We start from the raw sequence: 21,808 nt of genomic DNA, 5'->3' as shown, positions 1-21,808 counted from the left end.
TATTGCTGCAAGAGCTTTTCTTTTATACTTTTATGTTTTTATGAAGATATCAGCTTTAATATTTTGTGCCCAAACTAAAAAAAAAAAAAAAGAGAGAGAGAAAATTTGTAGTTTTTACTGAAAGCTAAAGAAATGCTATCATGGGGTAGACCTGAACTTATACATGGGCTGAAGTTATCCACTTCAAAAAGGAAAATCCAAGCACATTAATCACATTAATTTTGCTCCATCTAATCCATCACTTTTCCTTGCACTACTTGCTTGTCTAGTCATCCTATGCATTGCTGTTCTACCTATGATTACCCAAATGTAACTAATCTTTTATTTAGCTTTTTAAGCTCTCATCTTCTTTTTCACGCAGCCCCCACCAAAAAAGATCCCAAGCATTTTATTTCTAAGCCCAATTAAATATGTTAGTGAAATAAATACACATAAATACTAAAGCTATACCATGAAGCTGTCTTCAGCATTTTAACAAATACCACTAATCTGACTAAGAATTTCAGTGAGAAGGTGGAAGGAAGAAAGAAAGAGAAATGTAGCCTAGAGAATAGTAAAAAGTAACTTTGCCCTAATGTTGTCCTATCATAACTCCTCGTATTTCACAAAAGATTTTGCATGTGATGTTATCCTTGCTAGATATTCACAGTAAAGAGGAACAATGAAGTTGAATTTTCTTCTTTGACAAATTACTATGTAAAAGGAGCTGTTGCACTCAACGTAGGGGGAGAAGAAAGAATTAGGACAAGTTGGAAGGAGCAGATCAAGCTGAATGAGAATCCAGCAAACAGTTTGCTTTCTTCCCCCATATTGTGGATACTAAATACACCAATAGGAAGTTTTTGATATGATGGTTCCAGTGCAGTCAGGGAAAAAAATAAGAATGGAGAGTGAACTAGACACTGAAGAAGACTGTGACAAGTCACACGGTTTCTGAACGGATTGCAGATTCCCCTTGTCCTTAGATATCTGTCAGCTTTGGACATGTAGTCTAGTCCATTTTCCACAGGAGAAACAGTTTCCTTAAAAGAGCAATAAGGGATCACAAAAATCTTTTCTCCTAACAGCAGTTTCTTCTCTCAAAGTTTTATTGTGAAGGAGATTTTTAAGGATAAGAATTATGTAACTCAGCAGTTAAACAAACCTAAGAAATGTCAGGAATGCCTTTCATATACTTGAGCAAGAGGTATGATACTAAGCCAAAGCAATACTCCCTTTGTTCCATTTTTTCCATTATGATCCCACATCACTGATGTACCACTCAAGGACATACCATCTCCTTACAAGTAAGAAGGGAGCTTCTTGTGGTAGAGGAACATCCACTCTCCCCTTGGCTTCCTTTTCAGGTACTATCTTTAGTACGTGGCCCAAGGGAATAGAGAGAAAATGTGGTGCTGTACCAGCAAAGATGTCAACTGCACTGTGGCATTACAGCAGGTAGCAGCATTGCAGCAGGTAGCAAATTTGGGCATCGGGGCCATAGAATGGCTAACAAACCATAGTAAAAACTAGAACCTTTTTATATTAGTATATGTTACTGGAATCCTATGGATTCCAGATACCCTGGAATCCTGACAGACTTCCCAGCTCTGGGAATATGTACTGAATATATTCATTAACATACATTCAGTGGCAGTTGTAGCTAGTACAAAAAGAAGATGCTATTTTTAGTGAAAGAAAAACAAACACAGACCATCAGTTTCACTAATCTGGACTATAAATGGTGTGTGTCATATTTTGGTCTTTTGCTGGGACAGATAAAAATCTGTCCCATTTAAACACTGCTTCTGGAGAACTTCTGGAGAACGCTGCCAAAAAATCAGAAGAAACCACAAGTTGTGCAATGCAGTGAAGTTCCCAATTTTGAAAACTCTCTCAACAGCACACATCTGTAATGAAATTTAATGAGCTATTTTGCTTTTTGCCACAAAAAACTATTTGAAGATTTATTAGCAATTCTACAAAGGAAGTCACATTTAATTATACATATCATTAGTATATTAAAAAACAGATTTCCATTCCTTGTTTTAAAGCAGACATTTTATAAGCACAGGAAGTGGTACCTAATGAATAATAGTTGTCTGGGGAATGCTATGTGTCTGTCAAATCACCATGATTCTGCGGTAGTATGAACAGATTTCTCTCAGTCCAAATGGTATATTCTGAACTTATTTTTACATAAGGTACATGCATTTTCTGAAAGACAGGAGTTACGTGCAATATTTCTCTAAAGGTAGGCTGCATGTCTATATAGCTTCATTTTTTTTTCTGATTGTCAAATTAAAATTGACAATAAATAAATATCACTTAGTTTTCTGAATGCATTTCTCTCACTACTCAAAAAATACAATAAAGCTGGCTACCAATACTGCAACTTCTACCAAAACATATTTTTCAAAGAAAGATTTTACTGCATTGTTCCTTCTTACCTTTTATGTGCTTCTGTTAGTGACTTCTCTTCATTTTCTTGGTCTATTTTAGCTGTAAAAATACAATCAAAGAATTAGCTACAAGGTGAAAAATAAAGGTATTGTTTCAGGATAATGTTCATTGTAAATATGTCATGTATAAAATGTATAGAAAGCACCTGAGGATAGATATACTCATATACATCAATTCTGAAAGAAAAAAAACAACAAAACAAAAACCACACAAACAAAACAACATGAATTTTGATATCGTTATTAAAAAAAAAATACAAAAAACACAACCACAAAAAACCCTCAAAGCAAGTTTTGCAAATTAAAAGAAAATCTTTCTGTAATATAAACAACAACCAAGTCATGAAAGTGACTTAAAAACAGGTCTTCAAGAATGATTCTGAAAGCTTCACAAATATGGGAACTGGTCTACCAAAAGGAGGAAAAGTTGAATGAAGAGCAGGAAAGATTCAGCCTGATAGCTTTTCTAAAAGTTGCTTGATAGTTACAAACAAAAGTTCTCCTCCCTCTCCCTGCACACACCATCCCCCTGTACATGCATCAGTTAGTGAAGTGCTAGAGCCATAGTGGGCCCATACTGAAAATATGACGGTTTTTATATAAAGGAAATTTTCATTTGATGATTATATGAAGTTAATTAAAAATATGAAACTGTCATCGCCACACTGGTGAAAAAATTATCTATTTTCCATGTGTTCTCTCATATTTTATTTTGTACCCATTTCACTTAAATTAGATGGGTATTCTCATACACAAGATCTACAAGAACATGCATATTAACTGAGGCATCACCAATGTGCAAAGTGATAGTACAAACTGCTCTGCGCATGCGTGCTTATGTGAGATTTATCTTTATATAGTCATTCAGGTAGCACAACTGAAATCCCATTTAAGATCTGCATCCTTTGGCTAAAAGCTTTTTAGTTTGGAACTTGATTCCCCTTTTCAGCCTGCTGGACTACTAATTTGCAAGGAGAATTTTAGGATTCTCAAGAGTCAGTGGGTTTTGGGACATGAAGACGCTCTGAACTGTCCTGGAAGCAAATATCAACGGTACAGAACTAATAGAGAAATCTAAAAAATGAAGAATAAACCTTTAAACTATTTTTCATTCTGCTTTTCCTACATAGCTCTACAATAATAATTCATTAAAATTATTTTTCTACATTGTAGACATACCGCCTTTGAAAAATGAAATCCTGATTTTAAATTTGGCAAAAATGAGAAAGGCAATGGAATTATTAGGGAGCAAAGATAACGACTATTTTTCTGTTACAATGTTTCAAACAACAGCACTTTACAAACATACACTAACACTAAAATAGACATAGGACATCTGTAGCAAGGATACACAAATGGAGTTTCCCTATTCTTTCCCCAGTCAGAACAAGGATCAGAGCTATGTCTGATGCTGCAAATGCTTTTTATTAGTAGTAATGTAGTCTGCCGAGTAGGGTGAGCAGTGCCTGGATGCTTGCAGCAGCAAACATTGTATTTAGTAATCATTACTTGAAGACTCGGGCTCCATCATTGTTTTGCTGAAAGTGAAAAAAATCCCAGCAAACCACAGAAAACTTGAGGGAGAGCTGGGTAAATGTTCTCAAGGAAATTCAAGACCACGTGAAGCCTGCCTGATTACAGGTTTCAATACCGACTTGAAACTCGGCCCAGATTCTTCAAAAGGTTTGTGAGGGCTCACAAACCTTTTGAGTGAACTTGGGCCCAGTGTTGAGTGAATCTGGGCTGACTTAGAGTTTTTCTTGAAAGCCTTGCCTTGCTTTGGATATAAAACCAGGTGAAACCTGGCAGCTTTGACAGTATTTCATTATTTTTTTTTTTTTCTCTTCATACTTCAATCCTGAATGTTAAGGTATGACTTGTAAAACCATATGGTGCAAGAGAGAAGAAACTGCACACAAACTGTCTGGACAAAGGGAGATCCAGTATCTAATTCTGCATTAACACTTTCACTAAGTATCTGCAGATATAACTTTTAAAATAAATAATTCTATTACTGAAAAATGAAATTTGGACTCCTCTCAGTTAAACAATAATGGAAATGGAGGCTAGCATGTTCCAGCCTAGGACAGTCTTTTAGTACATGTCTCATATTCATAGGATATAACTCTTTTTATAATTTCCAGGATTGATGGGATAAAACATCATCTGAGCTGTCTAGTTTTGGGTTTTCTCTTCCTTATTTCAACTGTTCTGCACATGCTTACAAACAATTATTTACCCACCAACAGCGGAGCAAATAATCCACAATTTACTTTTTGAAAGAGTGCAAGCACAACATATTATACTAGGCTTATCAAAGCATGTCAGAATGTCTCCCTTCCAGAGCAAGTTTTGTTTCAATTAAAAAGGAAAGTTACTATGGTCCAGACAGGAAGGGGAAAAAAAAAAAAACCCAAACTTCAGGTACCTGTACTTTTAATCATTTCATAGAGAATGGGTATTACACAATGAAAAGAATCTTGAGAATCCCTGAATGATGCAGGTGCATGGAATAGGTTTTTTAAAAAAGTAATAAGCACATATGCAAAAGATAGCTCCTATACCCACACAGAGATTTCATCCTGCATCAGATCACCTCTTGGCATTAAACAGAGTCTTGCAAGGAAAGAATTTTCTCTAAAAGAGAATTCCCTTGTAGTCTGTTCCAAATATGTGATGACACTTCTAAACCTTTTGCATGTTATCAAAAGGATATTATTCAAGTGTAAATCTGACTTGCAATCCATTTGCTTTCACATTTTTCTAGACATAAGAAGTTAAAGAACAGTATGAAAACAATTCTGCTTCCACAAGACGACAGGTGGCACCAGTGAAAGAGAAGAAAATATGGTATGTACACAGGGATCTTTCCCTGTCCAAAGAAAATATTCAGGTGACTTTTGCACTAGTATACAGTAAACATCTGAAAGCTGTGGACAATGGCTAGTCAAAGGCATGCACTGAGATTTAACCAACAAGGGAAGAAAGCCTCCTGTTACCAGAAACACAAGTCTTACTATTTCTGGATACAATGGAATAGCTATTAGATGTTGAAGCGGCTGGAGATTCCTATAACTTCTGGAACTGGCCACTAATATGATGACCTGATATTAGTGGTTATTGGTATTTTGCTCTGTACTAATCACCCATTGGTAAACTGCTTTCAACTCATTTTTCCTGTTTGAGCAGGGGAGGAAAAAAATTCAGAATTATGACAGATTCCGTCAAAGTGTCCCAGAGTGCCCTAGACTACATCCATTCAGTATAACGCATCTTTACTGTCACTTCTTCCTCCAAAGCAGTTCATCACAACTGTAAAGAGAGTGCCAGAAAGGCACCAGCTTGGCATTCATCCTTCTTGGCAGCCTATATCAATTAAGTGCTAAGTAACAGCTGCAAGGTGTCCATCTCTGGAGAACTATCTTGGGAGAAAAGTGTATTTCCTTTTCCAAAAGAGAACTCTTCCAACAGGTGAAGTAAAAAGGAGAAAATCCTTACCAGCCCCAGAGTGATCCTACCACGGCAATGGCTGATAGAGGAACGCTGGTCATTTCCAGGGATACCATGGCAGGTGAGCACGTCTGAGCGCTCTGTTCTGCCACCAAAATTTCTCTCTATCTCTCTATCTCCAAGAAGCAAGATTACTTCAGAAAGCCTTACTCATTTTCTTTGAAAAATATTAAAAGTAGTCTTGTAGTCATCCAGTAGCCATATCTGCTTTCATATATATTCAGAATCCATCAGCTGACCATAGCAGTGACTGCTTGCGGGCTTTTCTGACAGATGTAGGACTTGCTGCTCTTGGGTCAGTTATCTTTCCCAAATGAAAATTGTCCATATTTTATTGACTCATCATCTTTTCTCCAATGCCCTGCTAAGAGTAGTTTTCTTGATCCTTGACACTAACTTACTAAACCACCTCCAAATACAGTGTTGCAAATCTATTAAAGACTATACCATACCAGAAAATACTAGCCACTATATTTCATGTAATACATCAGTAAGCAGAGGTAAAACTTAGTTTTATATCTCTGCCTGCATACACTTAATATATTGTAGGGCTTTATATGCAGTGCTCATAATCCTGAAGGCATATATATTCTGTGAAATCTACTTAAAAGGATATAGTTGAAAAATAACCTCAGGTCATATTGAAAAACATTGCCATATCAAAAAAAGAACGTTTTAGCATGCAAGTGACCTCTCATGGAGAAAAGCAGCCTTATCTACTATTTACAACATATACCGAATTAGTTATCTTTTCACTTTTTCTTTTGAAAGCATCGTTAATGCTTTCTTGTTGTATGATGTTCCCCTGTTTGCCTGCTTTTTCCATTAAGATACCTTCAGATTATTTAAAGATGGTCTCCCTTTAGAACAAGGTCTGTACTTCCTAAATACTTTATATATCTGGTCAAAATTCAAGTACATTCCTTCCTCCCTATGTCATTCCTTACCAAGCATGAGGACTGTACTATATCCAAGACTCTTCAATCAATTCTTTTAACTACAGGATATATGTATTTCTTCAAAATTTACTCACATCAGATGTTCTAATTTCTATCTTATCACTTTTTGTAGTTGCTTGAATTTACTGCTTGATGTTTTATAATTGGGGCATAAAACTTGATTTCATGCAAATCAAAATGAGCTTTCCAACAAGGCCTCACAAATGAAGTCTAATTAACTTAATTCACAAAAGCTCTGTCGTTATCAGCATATACTAACATTCCAGAATGATACATGCCATTGTTCCGTGTGTTTGCTTTTCCAGTTCTTTTAGATTAGAGTTCTGCAAAGATTACATATAAACTTCTGCAAAGGCACATATACGAATAACCATACTAAAGTGACCTATGCATTTATGAAAACCTGAAGCATCTCACAAAACTGAATGTGAGAAGCATACACAGACATTCTAGAAAATAATGGTCTTTAGCAGAACAGTATAATTCACTTTTCTACAAATATTCTTTTTTTTTTTTTTTTTTCCCCCTCTTTAAGAAACCTAGAAGATTATATTAAATTAAGAGTGGTTCTAAGGTAAGGACATAAAAGCCATTTTTTGACCACAAATTGTCCTTTCTGACCTCAATGGCAAGTGACATTTTGGACCTATTATGCTAAAATCTCTGCAGGAATCAAGCCACTCTGTGACCTAAGAACATTGCCAAATATCTTCTCATTTTCAGTCCAATAAACTTGCTATATTAATCTCCTCCAAATTTAACCATTATACCTTCTGCATTAAATCTGATTTCTAAAAAAGTTATTTCCATGAATATATCTATTTTCTGTATGTACAGACTATTTTCTGTATGGACAGATACTGCATGTAACATCTGTTGTCTCTGTTATCAGTTGTTGCAATTTCTTCTTTGAAAGTGTGACATTTCACTCTTACCATCTCTTCCAGAGGATTTAAAAATCTTAAGAAATATTTGACCTAAGACTAGCTGGGAGGTCAAAGACTTACAACAACTGTTTTAAACGGGGACTATTCTGCCCCTGTGCTATATACATATTATTGAAAAGCAGTGGAATTTTCAGAAATCCTTTTTATTGAAAAAAAGAAAACTATTTCTAACACTTTTACAAATCCTGGCTGCAGATTTACCAGGATCTTTAAAGAGGACACATTTGTTTCCATAGTGGTGCTGAGAGAATGATAGCTGGGACTTTGAAAATACACCAAATATCTCCTCTGGCAGAGCCACAAACTCAAAAAACAACCCCAACAAAAAAACCTGAAAACAAAATTGAGGGATAGACATTCTTAAAAAGAGTGTGGAACATCAGGCGGTTTATCTGTCACTGCTGACCCAGCTCCACTAAGATCTGAGGTGCCTGACAGAGGCCATAAGGAAACCTTCTTGTAGGTGTCTCATGCATGTGACTAGGACAGAAAGAAAATGAAGGCAGAGATAAAACACTGGATGAACAACCACCACAGGCAAGGGCATGCAGTTACACTCGTATTATTAGGGTCTAAGGTTCAAGTTTACAAGACCTCTGCCAGAGCTCATAAAAGAATTCCTCCATTCTCCTTGGTAGTACACGTACTTTTAAATGCCCCCAGAAAATACCAAAATAATACATACAGCTATTTTATTTGGCAATCAGCATACTTTTCAACACTGTGTTTTGAAATACCTTGAAATACCAAAGCAGAATAGCAAAGACACCAGGATCAGTAGAAAGCTCTTGAGAAAACCCTCTTTCTTCCCCCGCTTTAGACTTCTGAATATTTTGCCTCAATTTTTGGATTTTGTTGGTGTTTGTTCTCTTTGCATGTTTTATTTAATAAGACTATTGTGTTGGGGACATCAGTGGCACTGGGAAGAATTAAGTAGCCATTTTACATGGAAACTATCAAAAAGGAAGTGGGTTTTGGGGAATATTGTAAAGAAAATTTGGATGATCATTAATTTTTAAATGATGACAGGGGCTCGTGCTTAGTGGCTTTGTAAAAAAAAAAGCAAAGCATTAAAACTTAAGCTTAACATTGAATATGCAATAATACCAGAAATTTAATGAGAAAAATAGTCTCAAAGCTAACAGTCAATAAGAATTATCAGTGTCCTTTATGTGCAAATGTACTAGATAAGTGTACTCACAAAACAAGTTGACCCTTTGGTTCAGATTCAGAAATTATTCCAAGTCAACCTTGTAGGTCTACTCAAAGAGCATTCAAATGCCCTCTCAGAGCTTTTATTCCACCAGAATGTTTTGTTGTTGGTTTGTGGTATGATCTTGACCCAGTGATTACTGTCTGTAGTCACCGTCTGGCCCCAAACCCTGTTGCTATTTAAGCTATTTCTGCTGAACCAGTTTCAAAGGGCTATGAGTAAGAAGATGCACGGAACTGCCATCCCTTCTGATCTCCTGATCTCTCTTAAGGGAATATCACATCTTCTCAGGTAATTGAATACAGGAATGCATCTGAGTAATCTCAGATGGAAGGCAACAAGAATCCTTTCATCTGCTTGTCTATGTCCTAAATCTTTTTGCTTTTTTCCTCTCTTTTTATTTAAAGTGTTAACTAGTATTTGTTTATAATTAGCTATGAATGTATTTTCCAGTAACTTTCAAGTGGAGCCAGTTTTTTAGTTTGGTTTTTTTTTTTTTTTTTTTGACAGATACAATGCCTTTTCAATGAGTCATTAGAGCTACGTTGCTCTAGTTTTGAGAATTTCTGTTTACACTGAACAAAGATCCAAGTACATTTAGATGGTTTATTATCGACTACATTCATGCTAAGAAAGCTTTGCAAGAGAAGAAAGCAGGATTTTTTCTGGGAATCCTAGCAAGAGTCTTACATCCTTCTGTATTTCCTATGACAAATTCAGAGAAGGTTGTGAGCATGAAGAATACCCACTCCCTCTCCCCCAAGATTTTCATACATACATGAAAAAGAACATTTAAATACTTCATTCAGACCCCCGTTTCTTGAATCTAATATGCTGGACACTCTCCTAGTTATGTTGTTCCAGTTTTTTCAACACCTATGATAAGTTAAACACATAAATATTTACATTGATTCCAACCAATTGCACTTCACATTGACTTTACACTCTTACACAACAGGAACAACTCAAATTATGTGCTAGCCCCATAGATTATGACCAAGATCTATGGAACCACAACTTAAAATCTCAGTGAATACGTGCTGTGTTTCAAGATGTGAAATCTCTCCGCATTTTGCTATTTGTGTCCTCTTTTAATCCATCTCAAGCAACAGTCTCGTAAGAACATAGGTTATTTGCCACCCTTTGAAAGATGACATCTGCTGCCAGCTGAATGGAGAGAGAAGTGGGACCCAGATCCAACACTTGGAAAAAAAAAAAAAAAATCGCTCCATCACACTTAGTTATGTGCATTCAGCAACTACTCACTATAATGTTGTCATATGTCACATTGTTGACATATGTTTAATATCTTTATCAATGATCTGGACAAGGGGATCGAGTGCACCCTCAGTAAGTTTGCAGATGACACCAAATTGGGTGGAGTGTCGATCTGCTGGAGGGTAGGAAGGCCCTGCAGAGGGACTTGGACAGGCTGGACTGATGGGCCAAGGCCAACTGTATGAGGGTTCAACAAGGCCAAGTGCCAGGTCCTGCACTTCGGTCACAACAACCCCATGCAACACTATAGGCTTGGGAAACAGTGGCTGGAAAGCTGCCTGGCAGAAAAGGACCTGGGGGTGCTGGTAGACAGCCAGCTGAACATGAGCCAGCAGTGTGCCCAGGTGGCCAAGAAGGACAACAGCATCATGGCTTGTATCAGGAATAGCGTGGCCAGCAGGAGCAGGGAAGTGATTGTTCCCCCTGTACTCGGCGCTGGTGAGGCCGCACCTGGAATACTGTGTCCAGTTTTGGGCCCCTCAATACAAGAAAGACACTGAGGTACTGGAGCATGCTCAGAGAAGGGCAACGAAGCTGGTGAAGGGTCTGGAGCACAGGTCTTATGAGGAGCAGCTGAGGGAACTGGGGTTGTTTAGTCTGGAGAAGAGGAGGTTGAGGGGTGACCTTATTGCTCTCCACAACTACCTGAAAGGAGGTTGTAGGGAGGTGGCTGTTGGTCTCTTCTCCCAGGTAGCTAGTGATAGGACGAGAGGAAATGGGTTCAAGCTGCGCCAGGGGAGGTTTAGATTGGATATTAGGAAAAATTTCTTCACGGAAAGGGTAGTCAAGCATTGGAACAGGCTGCCCAGCGAGGTGGTGGAGTCACCATCCCTGGAAGTGTTCAAAATATGGGTAGACGTGGCACTTTGGGACATGGTTTAGTGGGCATGGTGGTGGTGGGTTAATGATTGGAATGATGATCTGAGAGGTCCTTTGCAATTTTAATGAATCCTAGTTTTTACTTTCATTATAAATGATCCAGCCACCAAGCCAGGAAACATGAAATTGCTACTCTACCCTTAATTTGTTTAGTGGTGGACTTGGTAATGTTAGGTTAATGGTTGGACTGGATGATCTTAAAGGTCTTTTCCAACCTAAACGATTCTATGATTCGCAGAAGTAAAATACATTGTATTTTATGTGCAGCTTTGAGCTCCTTACCCATGTCCCTTGCTACTGATTCTAAAATCCTACACTGCTCAAAGGTCTGTCAGGTCTGGACTAGGCACTAAACAGACTTCCAGTTTGCTAGCATACCAAGGACTAAATATATGTTATTAAGTACAGTAAAGATACTGCAAGAGATTTCAGGCCTGATTTAAAAGGAAGGCTGTTCAGCTGTGAGCCTGGACTCTGCAGTGCTGAACAACATGTCATGCCATAGTAACTAGGGCTAGTGATGGAGCTAAGTACTCTTACTTAAGCTTTAATGTCTTCCTCTTATTTTTCCTTCTCCATCCCAAGAACTATGTGGTAAAATCAATGTTATTTGAACACATTTTGGATTTTACTGGAGAAGAGATTTAAAATGTGAATTAGTTCCCCCCCCTCCCCCAACTATCCACAAGTTTTTTGGTAATTTCAAGTAATCTGCTGCATTTCTTCAGAATATTTTGGGGTGAATGACTTGTGTCATGCTATTGTGACACTCATGCATTGATCTGTTCCCAAGTGATGCCAAAATACCTTTTTTACTGTACCACACCTGTGCTGTCTGCAGTCCCTGTATTGATGCCTACAAAAACGACTAAATGAGCTCCTGTGCCAAATGCACAAACAGCTGCCAGCCCCAGTCTAAAAGTTTGGCCTTTCATGGACTTTGAGGCAAGGTGAGCCTAATTCAGTGAAGCCTGTTTAGTGCTGCAAATACAACACAATCTGAATTAGGATTATTATGTAATAATGCACACCAATGGAGGTGCTGACATCTGAGGTAGGGACAAGTTTATACAATACTGACGTTAAACTATTTATTAGCATTAAGATGTCAGTGCGAGATTAAAAAAATACTTTCAGCGCTCAAAGAACAAGTTTTAAAAGCTCTTTCAATAATCCAACAAAAAGAATACTAACATAAAAATGTAAACATTCATGGAATTAAATTGTTTAAGTGTGAATTCCTGCACCTTTTGTTCTAGTGACTTTATGTTGCTTGCTCTTCATATCCCTCCAACATTTTCTTCTAAAATGAAAAAATTTGGGTTTTTTAATCTTAGTAATGAGTATATTTTGAGAAAAATAATAATACTTGAAGTGAATGTCTCCACATAGATCTACCAATATCCAACCCCCTAATGTCCTGTGCAGTTTTTTAAAAAAGAAAACCAAAAACATTTATTCGTATATATTCCTAATAGTTGTTTAGTCATATTTTCTCAAACTATTTTTAGAAAAATTATGAAGTAGTGCTATGTTCTCCCTTATATTAATCAAATTATAAAAGCAACATTTAAAGAAAATGGAATCTGCAAAATCAATCATTCTGGGTCAGAAAATGTCAGAAGTAAGATTACCCGAGCAGCATTCATTTCGCAATCATCTACAGTACTTCTGGAGCCAGGAACTGAACCCAGCCATCCAAGATTCAGTCTGATGCTTTAGTCTTATTCACAATCCATCATTTGATGATGCACAGCCTTTTGCTGCTTGACCTAAAAGAACAAGTCACGGCCAACTATCTGGTTGCAGCTACGGTGATAAATACAACACACTTGGTGATTTATACATTCATTTACTAATGGTTTGGAAACTGGATTCCTGAATGCTCTTCCTGGCAAAAGAGGGAGATGGTTACAGACGGCTCACCCAAGAGGACAAATTTAGCATCTTTATTCTGCAAGATCTTGAGGATGTGGCTAGAATTTGGGTCTGGAGAAGAGTCTGTATTCTTGGGTCCAGCAGAATGAAACCTGGGGCTGGCATTCACTAACAAAAGCAGAACTGCAGAATTTTGCAAAATAAGACTAGAAGGAACCAAAGGTTGAATGGTTACCTTGTACTCCCAAGCTTACAATCATATTGGAATTATTCCCAATATTTTTAGATGAACTAGCTAAACATCAGAAAATTATGGTTTTACTTCTTCTAAAAACAATGCATTCTAGTGCTTAAGTTTCCTGCACCATAATGCTTTTTCTAAAGTCTAAAACTAATTATATTGGTTTGGCTTCCGAATATGATATGGTATGACTTGCTCAGATTTAAAGTCTGCAACATTTGCACAATTTGTAGAATCTCAGTGGAAAAACTGTAATTCCAATACATTGCCTCTTCCAGGTTCCCAAACCAGACCTACTTTTTTGAGGGAGTGATGGTTGCTGTCTCCTATCATAAGTTTCCTGCCTTATCAGGCTGACAAGAATGTACAGCCTATCTGGAGTCCCAACAGCAAACACCCAAAGACTGCTTTTCACTGCAAAGTTAACCACAGTTAAAACCCGGGGACTGAGACTCATTTGTGGTTCATGCACACACAATTCTTTCAACATGAGCTGGCTATCCTATCAAGTGGGGACAAAGTTAAAGGATTACTAACTGCTAATGAAATTCCTCCATAAATTGCATGATGATTAGTGCCCTCAGTACTTCCCCACTGTCCCGTGTGTCAGACACATTTTCCCCAAAAAAAGAAGTGATTTCTGAACCTTTCTAAACTGGTGGATATGTTCTCTGATGTTTTTGCGTACCTATCTATCCACAACTACATACAGAGCAAAGGGGACAAGGTTCCCAAATCATGTTTACCTTCATAATCTCTCTTACTCAAATTGTGATAACTTGTGGGGAGTAACTCAAGGACAGAAAACTTCAGTGAATATATATCCTATGTTGGGGAGATGCAAATAATACTTTTTAAATTTCTACAGTTTGGTCTGAATAACTTTGCATTGGAAAAGGACTGCTGTTCTATTAAATTTCAAGCTTATACTTTATATTACTGGAATATTGGAAACCCTTAAAGAAAGTGTTAGGAATATGTAACAAACAGAACAATTTTTAAGTGTCTCATTTTCTGACAATTTTTCTCCAATCTCCTTTTTCAAAGTAGCTCCTTTTTTTTTTTTTTTTCCTTCTTCTTCTTCTCCTTTTTTCCTTTTCCCTTTTTAAACCCTGTGGCTATGGAGAATTTCAGGAAATAATTATTAACATTTGTGAAAACAAAAGAACCATACTATATACTTTGTGATTGATGATTTGCAGCATGTGGACCCAAAAAGAGGACAGAAAACATGGGAGAACAGAGGAGATTGCCTTGGAGGTTTTGAGGCACATAGAGCCTCAGAAGTCATGTGCACAGGTTAAAGCATGCTTGCAAATATCCACTAAACCAGTGTAGAGAGGATAGGACAGGTATTTTGATCTTCTGTTAAGTAGAATTATCATTTTAAGAATGACCCTGAAGTCCATCAGGAAAAGGACTGGCATCCTTTCACTAATTTGCATATTTTAATGAATGTGCTGATTATTCAGCCTACTGACTAGGCTGGCAAGGCAAACTCTGAACAGCCTCAATCCTACATACCACTAGCATTTTCACCTAACCCATTATGACTCTGAACACATTCTTGCCTCTTCCCCTTCTTTATCTTTTGAATGAAATAATCTTTACAAGTAAGCTAGTAATATACAACCTTTTTTTGTCTCTCATGAATCTAATAAAAGTGTTAACATTAAAAAAAGATTTTTATTAATACATCAATAGTAACAATCAGCTAGACTAGTTACAGTAACTTAATTCAAAGTTATATAACTGTGCCAGACAGTAACTATTCTTATAAAGCAATGCCTTTCCAACCCCTTGCCAAGGATATTTAATTTGATGTCCAAGTTTTCTTGCCTATGGCAAAACCATTTTCCATTTTAGCTGCTAGCAACAAGTATAAGTGAATATGCTGTAAATAACTAGCTACTTTGAACTTTTGGGTCCCATTATGCACACAAGTTATCTACTCTGAAAAGGCATCATATAAACATGCCAAATTATTCAACCCTATGAAAAATGCTTTTCATCTGAATTATGTTAAAACTTTTTCTGACTTTAGAGAAACTGGAACTTGAAAAGATAAAAACTTAAAGCTTGATTTTTCTTTGCCCAGAGCATATGTTATATAAACACAAATCCCCAAAAGGTGCCAAGAATTGTCCCTCTGTTTTTCTAAATGATCATGTGTGCAGTCTAGCTGAAAAGACTCATCGATTATGTCTACATAAACAACAAAAGCCCTTAGAAAAAATATCTAGATCAAAAGCCTGTCAAACACTGAACAGGAAAGAGAAATCCTGCTTTAAACATGGCCTCTTTCAAGTCTGAATTCAATCCCATGAAGTAAAAACAAAGGATTTCATAATGAAAGGTATTTAAAATTACTTTATTTTTGGAACTTAACCAGGGATTCTTTTTTCCTTTATGTTAACCTTTGTCTTTCTTACAATGGGACAGAATTCTGCAAAATGTGCCTTACAGTTTTAAACAAATGTAGAAATTGTTTAGTCACAGTCCACTGTGTTCACGATACACATTTCCAATTACTTTCATTAAAATGCGACAATGATATTTTTACTGACATTATGGATTTCTCCTTTTGTCAACTACCCAACAATATCCACTGTTAACGTGGGAACACAGCAAAGTTCTTAATGGATGAGATGCATTTCTTTTTCTTTTTTTTTTTTTCCCCCCTCTTTTTCCTCACTTTCCTAAAATACAGACACATAATCAAGAGAGGAAATTGCACATCCTTGCAAAAACAGAACAGATTACTATATAGCTTATATATAATTATGCTCTGGAAGTCATAGTCAGAAATCATAAAGTAAGCTAAAGTATAGAGTCAGATACTTCTAAAAGTATGGTTTCTAAAAGAAGGGAAAGAAATTTAACAGATATTCGTCCGATGAAATATAATCCTCATGTTTGATTTACTACTCTGTTATTAAGGTTAATATGCAAACATATGGCTTGATTTACAGTATACCATTAGTGATCTCTTTCAGACCAACTTGTGATTTGATTGTCCCCTATCTATATATATAAATAATAATATAAACGTAATGGAAAACACTTGCTACATGTTTAATCATGCCACTAATGTAACATTTATATGTCATGTACTTAATCAGAACTCAGTTTTAAAGCAGTTCATACCTCCTATTGCTGGAGACAACATCCTGTTTGCCAGGTTTGGCTAGTAGACATTTGTCTTAGAAAACATCAGTTCACATTTGATGGTTCAAAATGGTGGTTTTGCTCCATTTATTTACTATAATTGAAAGTCCTATAGCATGGATCAGTATATACTAGAACATATGTACTCCATTTCTTATAATGTTCAGATAGATGGTCTTCTTGGATATTCTAACCAAGAAGAGAGAAATGCATATCTGACTGGCCTCTCAAACATAATGCACATTCAGTTAACAATGATTTCTATATATGATAGCTCATTAACACAGCTCTAGGCTAACAAATTACTGACAGCTCCATTGAATCAGCACTAGAAACTGACTTTTCACATAACTCACCTGTTCAGGAGATAACAGGTCTGTCTTCTATTATAAAATGCAAAATCAAAGCAGAAGGAGCAGCAAAGTGGTCAAGAAAGTTAAAATTACGTCGGTGTACTCATCAGGCCATTGTCACCTTGATGCATTGAATTCTACCTTGCCTCAAAAAGTGAAGTGTTCAATACAGGGCATACTCTTTCAGAGTAGTATTTCAAGAGATGCTCTGATAATACCGCTAGTCAAAAATTAAAGTTATCCATACCTCCTGTAGTCTTGCATAGAAGGGTCTAGTAAAGCACTGAAAGCATAGGCTATTAATTTTTAAAGTGTTCTCCTTCTAGCACTCAGGATGCCTGTTCATCATGGGTATTTCTAACATATTTTCTCTTGCAGTGCTTTCCGCTAATCACATCCAAGTATTTCATATGGATTTGCCTTATATCTGAAAAACCTTTAACTACTTTTGCTATGCTTACTCCATGGTTTTGGCACGTATGAAAGAATTATCTCTTTGGAAAGAAGTTAATGAAACAGATCCAAGCTTCAATAATTTTTCGAGGAACAAAGGTTGTAAAATTGTTTTCTGCTGGAATGTTGAACTTATCAGAAGATCACACACTCAAGCCAATAGCATTTGTCTTTGCTGTCATGCAAAAGAGAGTGAGTCACCTACAATACAACAGAATCATTTTGCAAATCTTTTAGGACTGTGTGGCATCTGATTAAACTAATCCACACCTTTCTATGATGCCAAAATAAACAGTCCCTTTCCCACAATGTATAAACATTGTTCCTATAACTTTCCTTTGAAATGTTGTGAAAAGGTTAAGTGACGTTTCATTATTTACCTTGACTAATGAATCGCTCCATGCTGTCTTTGAAAGGCTGGAGGTGCTCTTCTAGTGATAGCTGATAAACTTTTGCTGCTTCTGTCTCACATACTGAAATTGAAGTAACAGATTAGTTTAGGATGACACATCATAGTATGAATCTGCATACTGTAATAAAAGACACACTTAAATTAATACATAGACAGTGAAACTGCTGGAATATGTGCCTCAAACACACTACTTTGAGTACAAACACTATGATAATATATTCAGGAACAGTTATGTTCCCAGTCAAACGTTTTTGACCAAAATATACAGATAACTTTTGGCCAGTGTGTTAGCTTAAATGAGAGGCAGCAAAAATTAACAAAAGTATTCAATTGTTTTGAAGCAGAAATACAAATTTAAGAGGCTGAAATGTATGGGAACAACATTACAAACTCAGATCCCAGGCTGTGTTGATATGCCTGGCCCCAGGTGACAGTGCCTGAATCAACACAAAGTTCAGATGCAAAACCTGCACCAAGTAGTAGGACGGACATTAATTTAGTGAGTAAAGCCAGATGAGGTCTTGATACCTGATAAAACCACAGACGTAGTGAAGTGCCTTGCATTGTTCAAAAATAATAGTGCAAAATGATTCAAGTGAAAGATTATAAGAGTATAGTTATCATGGCTTGAACTCTGTGAGAGATGTTGGAGAAGGACAGCTTGGTTCTTACTGCACTAGAGACCAGGACGGAGAAGCTGAACCCTGAAGCAGCCCTGAAACAGATTATTCACTGATGAGGTGGTACCATCGTGCTTCCACCAACTATCCAAGATAATTTAGTTTGGGGCAACAGAGGACTTGACACTACTACTTCAGGAGAATGTTAACCTCTGATTTCTCTTATAGCTGAAATCTCTTTAGGCTGTGATAAGTTCCCATTATTCAACAGAAATGAGTCCTACTTGATTCTGCTTCAAAATTCCCGGTAAAATAGCACACATTAAAAAAAAAAAAAAAAAAGTATTTTCCTTGTTGTGCTGGCTTGACCCTGGCTGGATGCCAAGTGCCCACCAAAGCTGCTCCATACCAGAGAGGCTTTAAACGCTTGGCTTGCTTGATTGCAGTGCATGTTTCACATTCATGAATAACCTGTGCAATACTGTCCATGGTCAAGTCCACCCCTTGATCGAATGCAAACCCCACACAAACCCAATACACTTATTTACTCTCCAGGGTTTCTTTCAGCAAAACAGGATTATTACTATGTCTTTAAATACAGAATACTCTTTAGACATTTAAAAAAAAAGATATTGAAGCAACAGAATGTACTATCATTATTATCTCCTTTAAATATAAACTATGTCTAGCATTGCATCAATCCACCTATTTACAGATGAGAATTGTAAAGAAGACTGGAAATAACAGGTAGTAGCCTTAGATGTACCACCATTACATGCTCCAAAAATGTGGTTCTGTAATATTTGAGAGGATCAAAGGGTCTTGGGGTGGGGGTGGGGGGTGGGGGGGAGGAGGAGAGGAATCAGCTGTCATCTTGTTCTTACTTCAGCTAGCACAAATCTGGTAAATAATACCAGTCTCTAATTTACAGCAAGAAACTAATGACATATCCAAAAGAGCATGGTAGAGCAATTAAAGATAACATAATTAAAGACAAAGATCCAAAGTTTCATTCATTTTGGCAGATACTGGTTAGCCAACCCACTACAGATCTGTACCTAGTTAATCAAGCTAGAGTGCCCAGAAGCTAAATATGTATGATGGTAGTCACATCACTCTTTGTAATCTGTTAGCTGTATAAATTGATTCACCTTTACCATACTACTCCTCTGGTCTGCTATATCTGGGGCAAATCTTCAGAGAATGCAGCTTTAGATCTCATAGACACTGGTTAATAACTTTTTCCTCATAGTTATGAATATACCAAAGACAATTAGAGATACCAATTTTTAAAATGCACATATACAGAAAAGCAGACTGACTCAAATAATTGGTAACTCCACACAAGTGGAGTAAAGCCAGGGTGACAATAAAAATTTCTTTTTTTTTTTTAAGCTTAGAGTAAAATAGAAATAAATACCAGCAGATTTTTAGGGGGAAAAAATTAACATCAAGACATTTAATTAAACAGGTAACCCTGCTTATGAAGCAATATTAAAAAAAAACCAAAAACAAACAGACCCAAACCCAAAAAAACCCAAAAAACCAAGCCCCACAAATATAGTCACATGAACAAGCCTGTAATTTTTAAACAAATGTTAGTTAACACATCTGAAATAGGGGAGGGACTCCAAATGACCACAAGTTTTCTTACAGCATATGACAGACAAAAAAATAGAGAAGCTATGTACTATGCTGCAAAAGAAGACATTCTGATGGTGACAAAGAATTTCTGTTATTCTTTTTTCTTATTCAGAAACAAGTGGCAGAGCTGAAAGATGCTATAGAACCTACCATAACATTTAATATCACCAAAATTCCATACCTTTTTCAAGAATATGGATTACATATTCTTCACAGAAGTACATTAGGCTCTCTTGAATTAATGTCTGCAGCTCATGATGAACTGATCTCTCAGCTGATTTGAGAGAAGTATATAGATCTTATGAAGATATATACCCACCAAACGTCTTGGCCTGTACCCATGCTGATAGCCTGAAGCAGTCCCTTTTCAAAGTCTATAAGAAAATGCAGGGACATACTATCCTTTATGTTCAACTTGCTATGTAAAAGAAAAACATGTGATATTGTCAGAATGAAATGTCTGTTGTTTAACCACTCAGATACTGGAAGCTCTTCCATGGTTGATTTGTTTGTGTGTGTATGTGGGGTGGGGGAAAGGGAGTGCAGTTAATGATGGCTTTGTTTCTCCAGTTTTTGATGGAGTTTTTTTTTGTTCGGTCCCTCCTTCCTCCTGTTAAAAGACTAAAATCAGTGATGTTCAGAAGAATAACAGTTCAGGTCCATTTTTGACCCTATTCCTGAATTGCAAGTGATGTCTAAGTCATTTAAAATCCAAAAGAAAACAGGAAAAAATCCCTTTTCCTTCCTTTATAGGAAGTAAGATAACATATGTAGCATCCAACCTTTAAAAATAGGAAAAATTCTGTCATTATTACCATACTAATATCAGTATTATGATGCTTAAAACAAACTAGTTCATCGGATGCTTTCTTCATTAAAGAACTAATAGGTCTACAAGCTCTTGCTAAGTTTCCCAGGTCTCCAGAGCACCAAGGCCAGAATCATGGTCTCCTCGCACAACCTGTTGGATATAGCACTCATTTATCATGTTCTGTAATTTGTCACCAGAGTATAAAACCCCACTATTTGGATGAGATATTGTTATTCCTCACTCTAACTGAAGAAATTAAAGTGCTGATCATATGAAAGGAACAGAAAAACACTAGACAATGGTATTTCTGCCCAAGTGAAGGAATGAGATACTGAAAAAATGTTTGTGTCAGAAGAGTATTTAGTAACTTCCAAGCAATGTGGAGGTGAAAAAAAAAAAAAAAAAAAAAAGTATGTGACAATACCAACAGTCTTCTATGAGTGATTTTTTTTTCCTCAGCTTCATACTCAAACACATTTCTCCATGAAACAGCCCAGGTAAACATCCCAGATATCAAAGGAATAGACTGGCAAGGGGGATCTGCTGTGATGAGTGTGTAAAAGTTTTGTCTGAAACAAAAGCTTGTCTCTTTTTTGATAACAGACTCAAAACTTTCTCTGTTATCATTCTCACAGATTCAGTTATTCTCTCATCTTGGGAGATGTGTACACAACTGAAAAGCTTAGACAAAGCTAGCGTATTCCTAAGTGCAGTTTACTTTAAGCAGATTTAAAATTTTCTTATAATGAAAGACGTGAAAGGTATTCAAGGCACCACAAATGAGAGTCACATAGGCAGTCACAAAAGCCAAGCACTGGGTAGAAGCTTATCTCACAACAGGGAATTGCCCAAACAGGAATAACAAAAGATAAAAACTTCTTCGTATTGCTTTACAGCAAGGTGAATGTTTCAGTTCCCTGTAGTCCCGAATACCCAGTCCTCATGCACTGATCTTATACCTTCCAAAGATCTCAAATCCTAAGGAGAAGTTGGTGTGGGCA

General features: G+C 36.7%; 1 protein-coding gene across 1 annotated transcript in view; it reads right to left on the bottom strand.

The window, feature by feature from the left end:
• The window catches only part of FMN2 (formin 2), a 165,462-nt gene that overhangs the window by 30,676 nt on the left and 112,978 nt on the right, over positions 1–21,808 (bottom strand). Inside the window, exons 14-15 of the mRNA XM_075706918.1 lie at positions 17,701–17,793; positions 2,430–2,481 (exon numbers count right to left, since the gene is read on the bottom strand). Of these exons, the coding sequence (XP_075563033.1) occupies positions 2,430–2,481; positions 17,701–17,793 (145 nt within the window). The remainder of the gene's footprint in view (positions 1–2,429; positions 2,482–17,700; positions 17,794–21,808) is intronic.

Source organism: Pelecanus crispus, chromosome 3, assembly GCF_030463565.1.
Source record: "Pelecanus crispus isolate bPelCri1 chromosome 3, bPelCri1.pri, whole genome shotgun sequence".
Taxonomy (NCBI): Eukaryota; Metazoa; Chordata; class Aves; order Pelecaniformes; family Pelecanidae; genus Pelecanus; species Pelecanus crispus.
The sequence above is the reverse complement of the archived record's forward strand: the minus strand, read 5'-3'. Positions and strand labels throughout refer to the sequence as shown.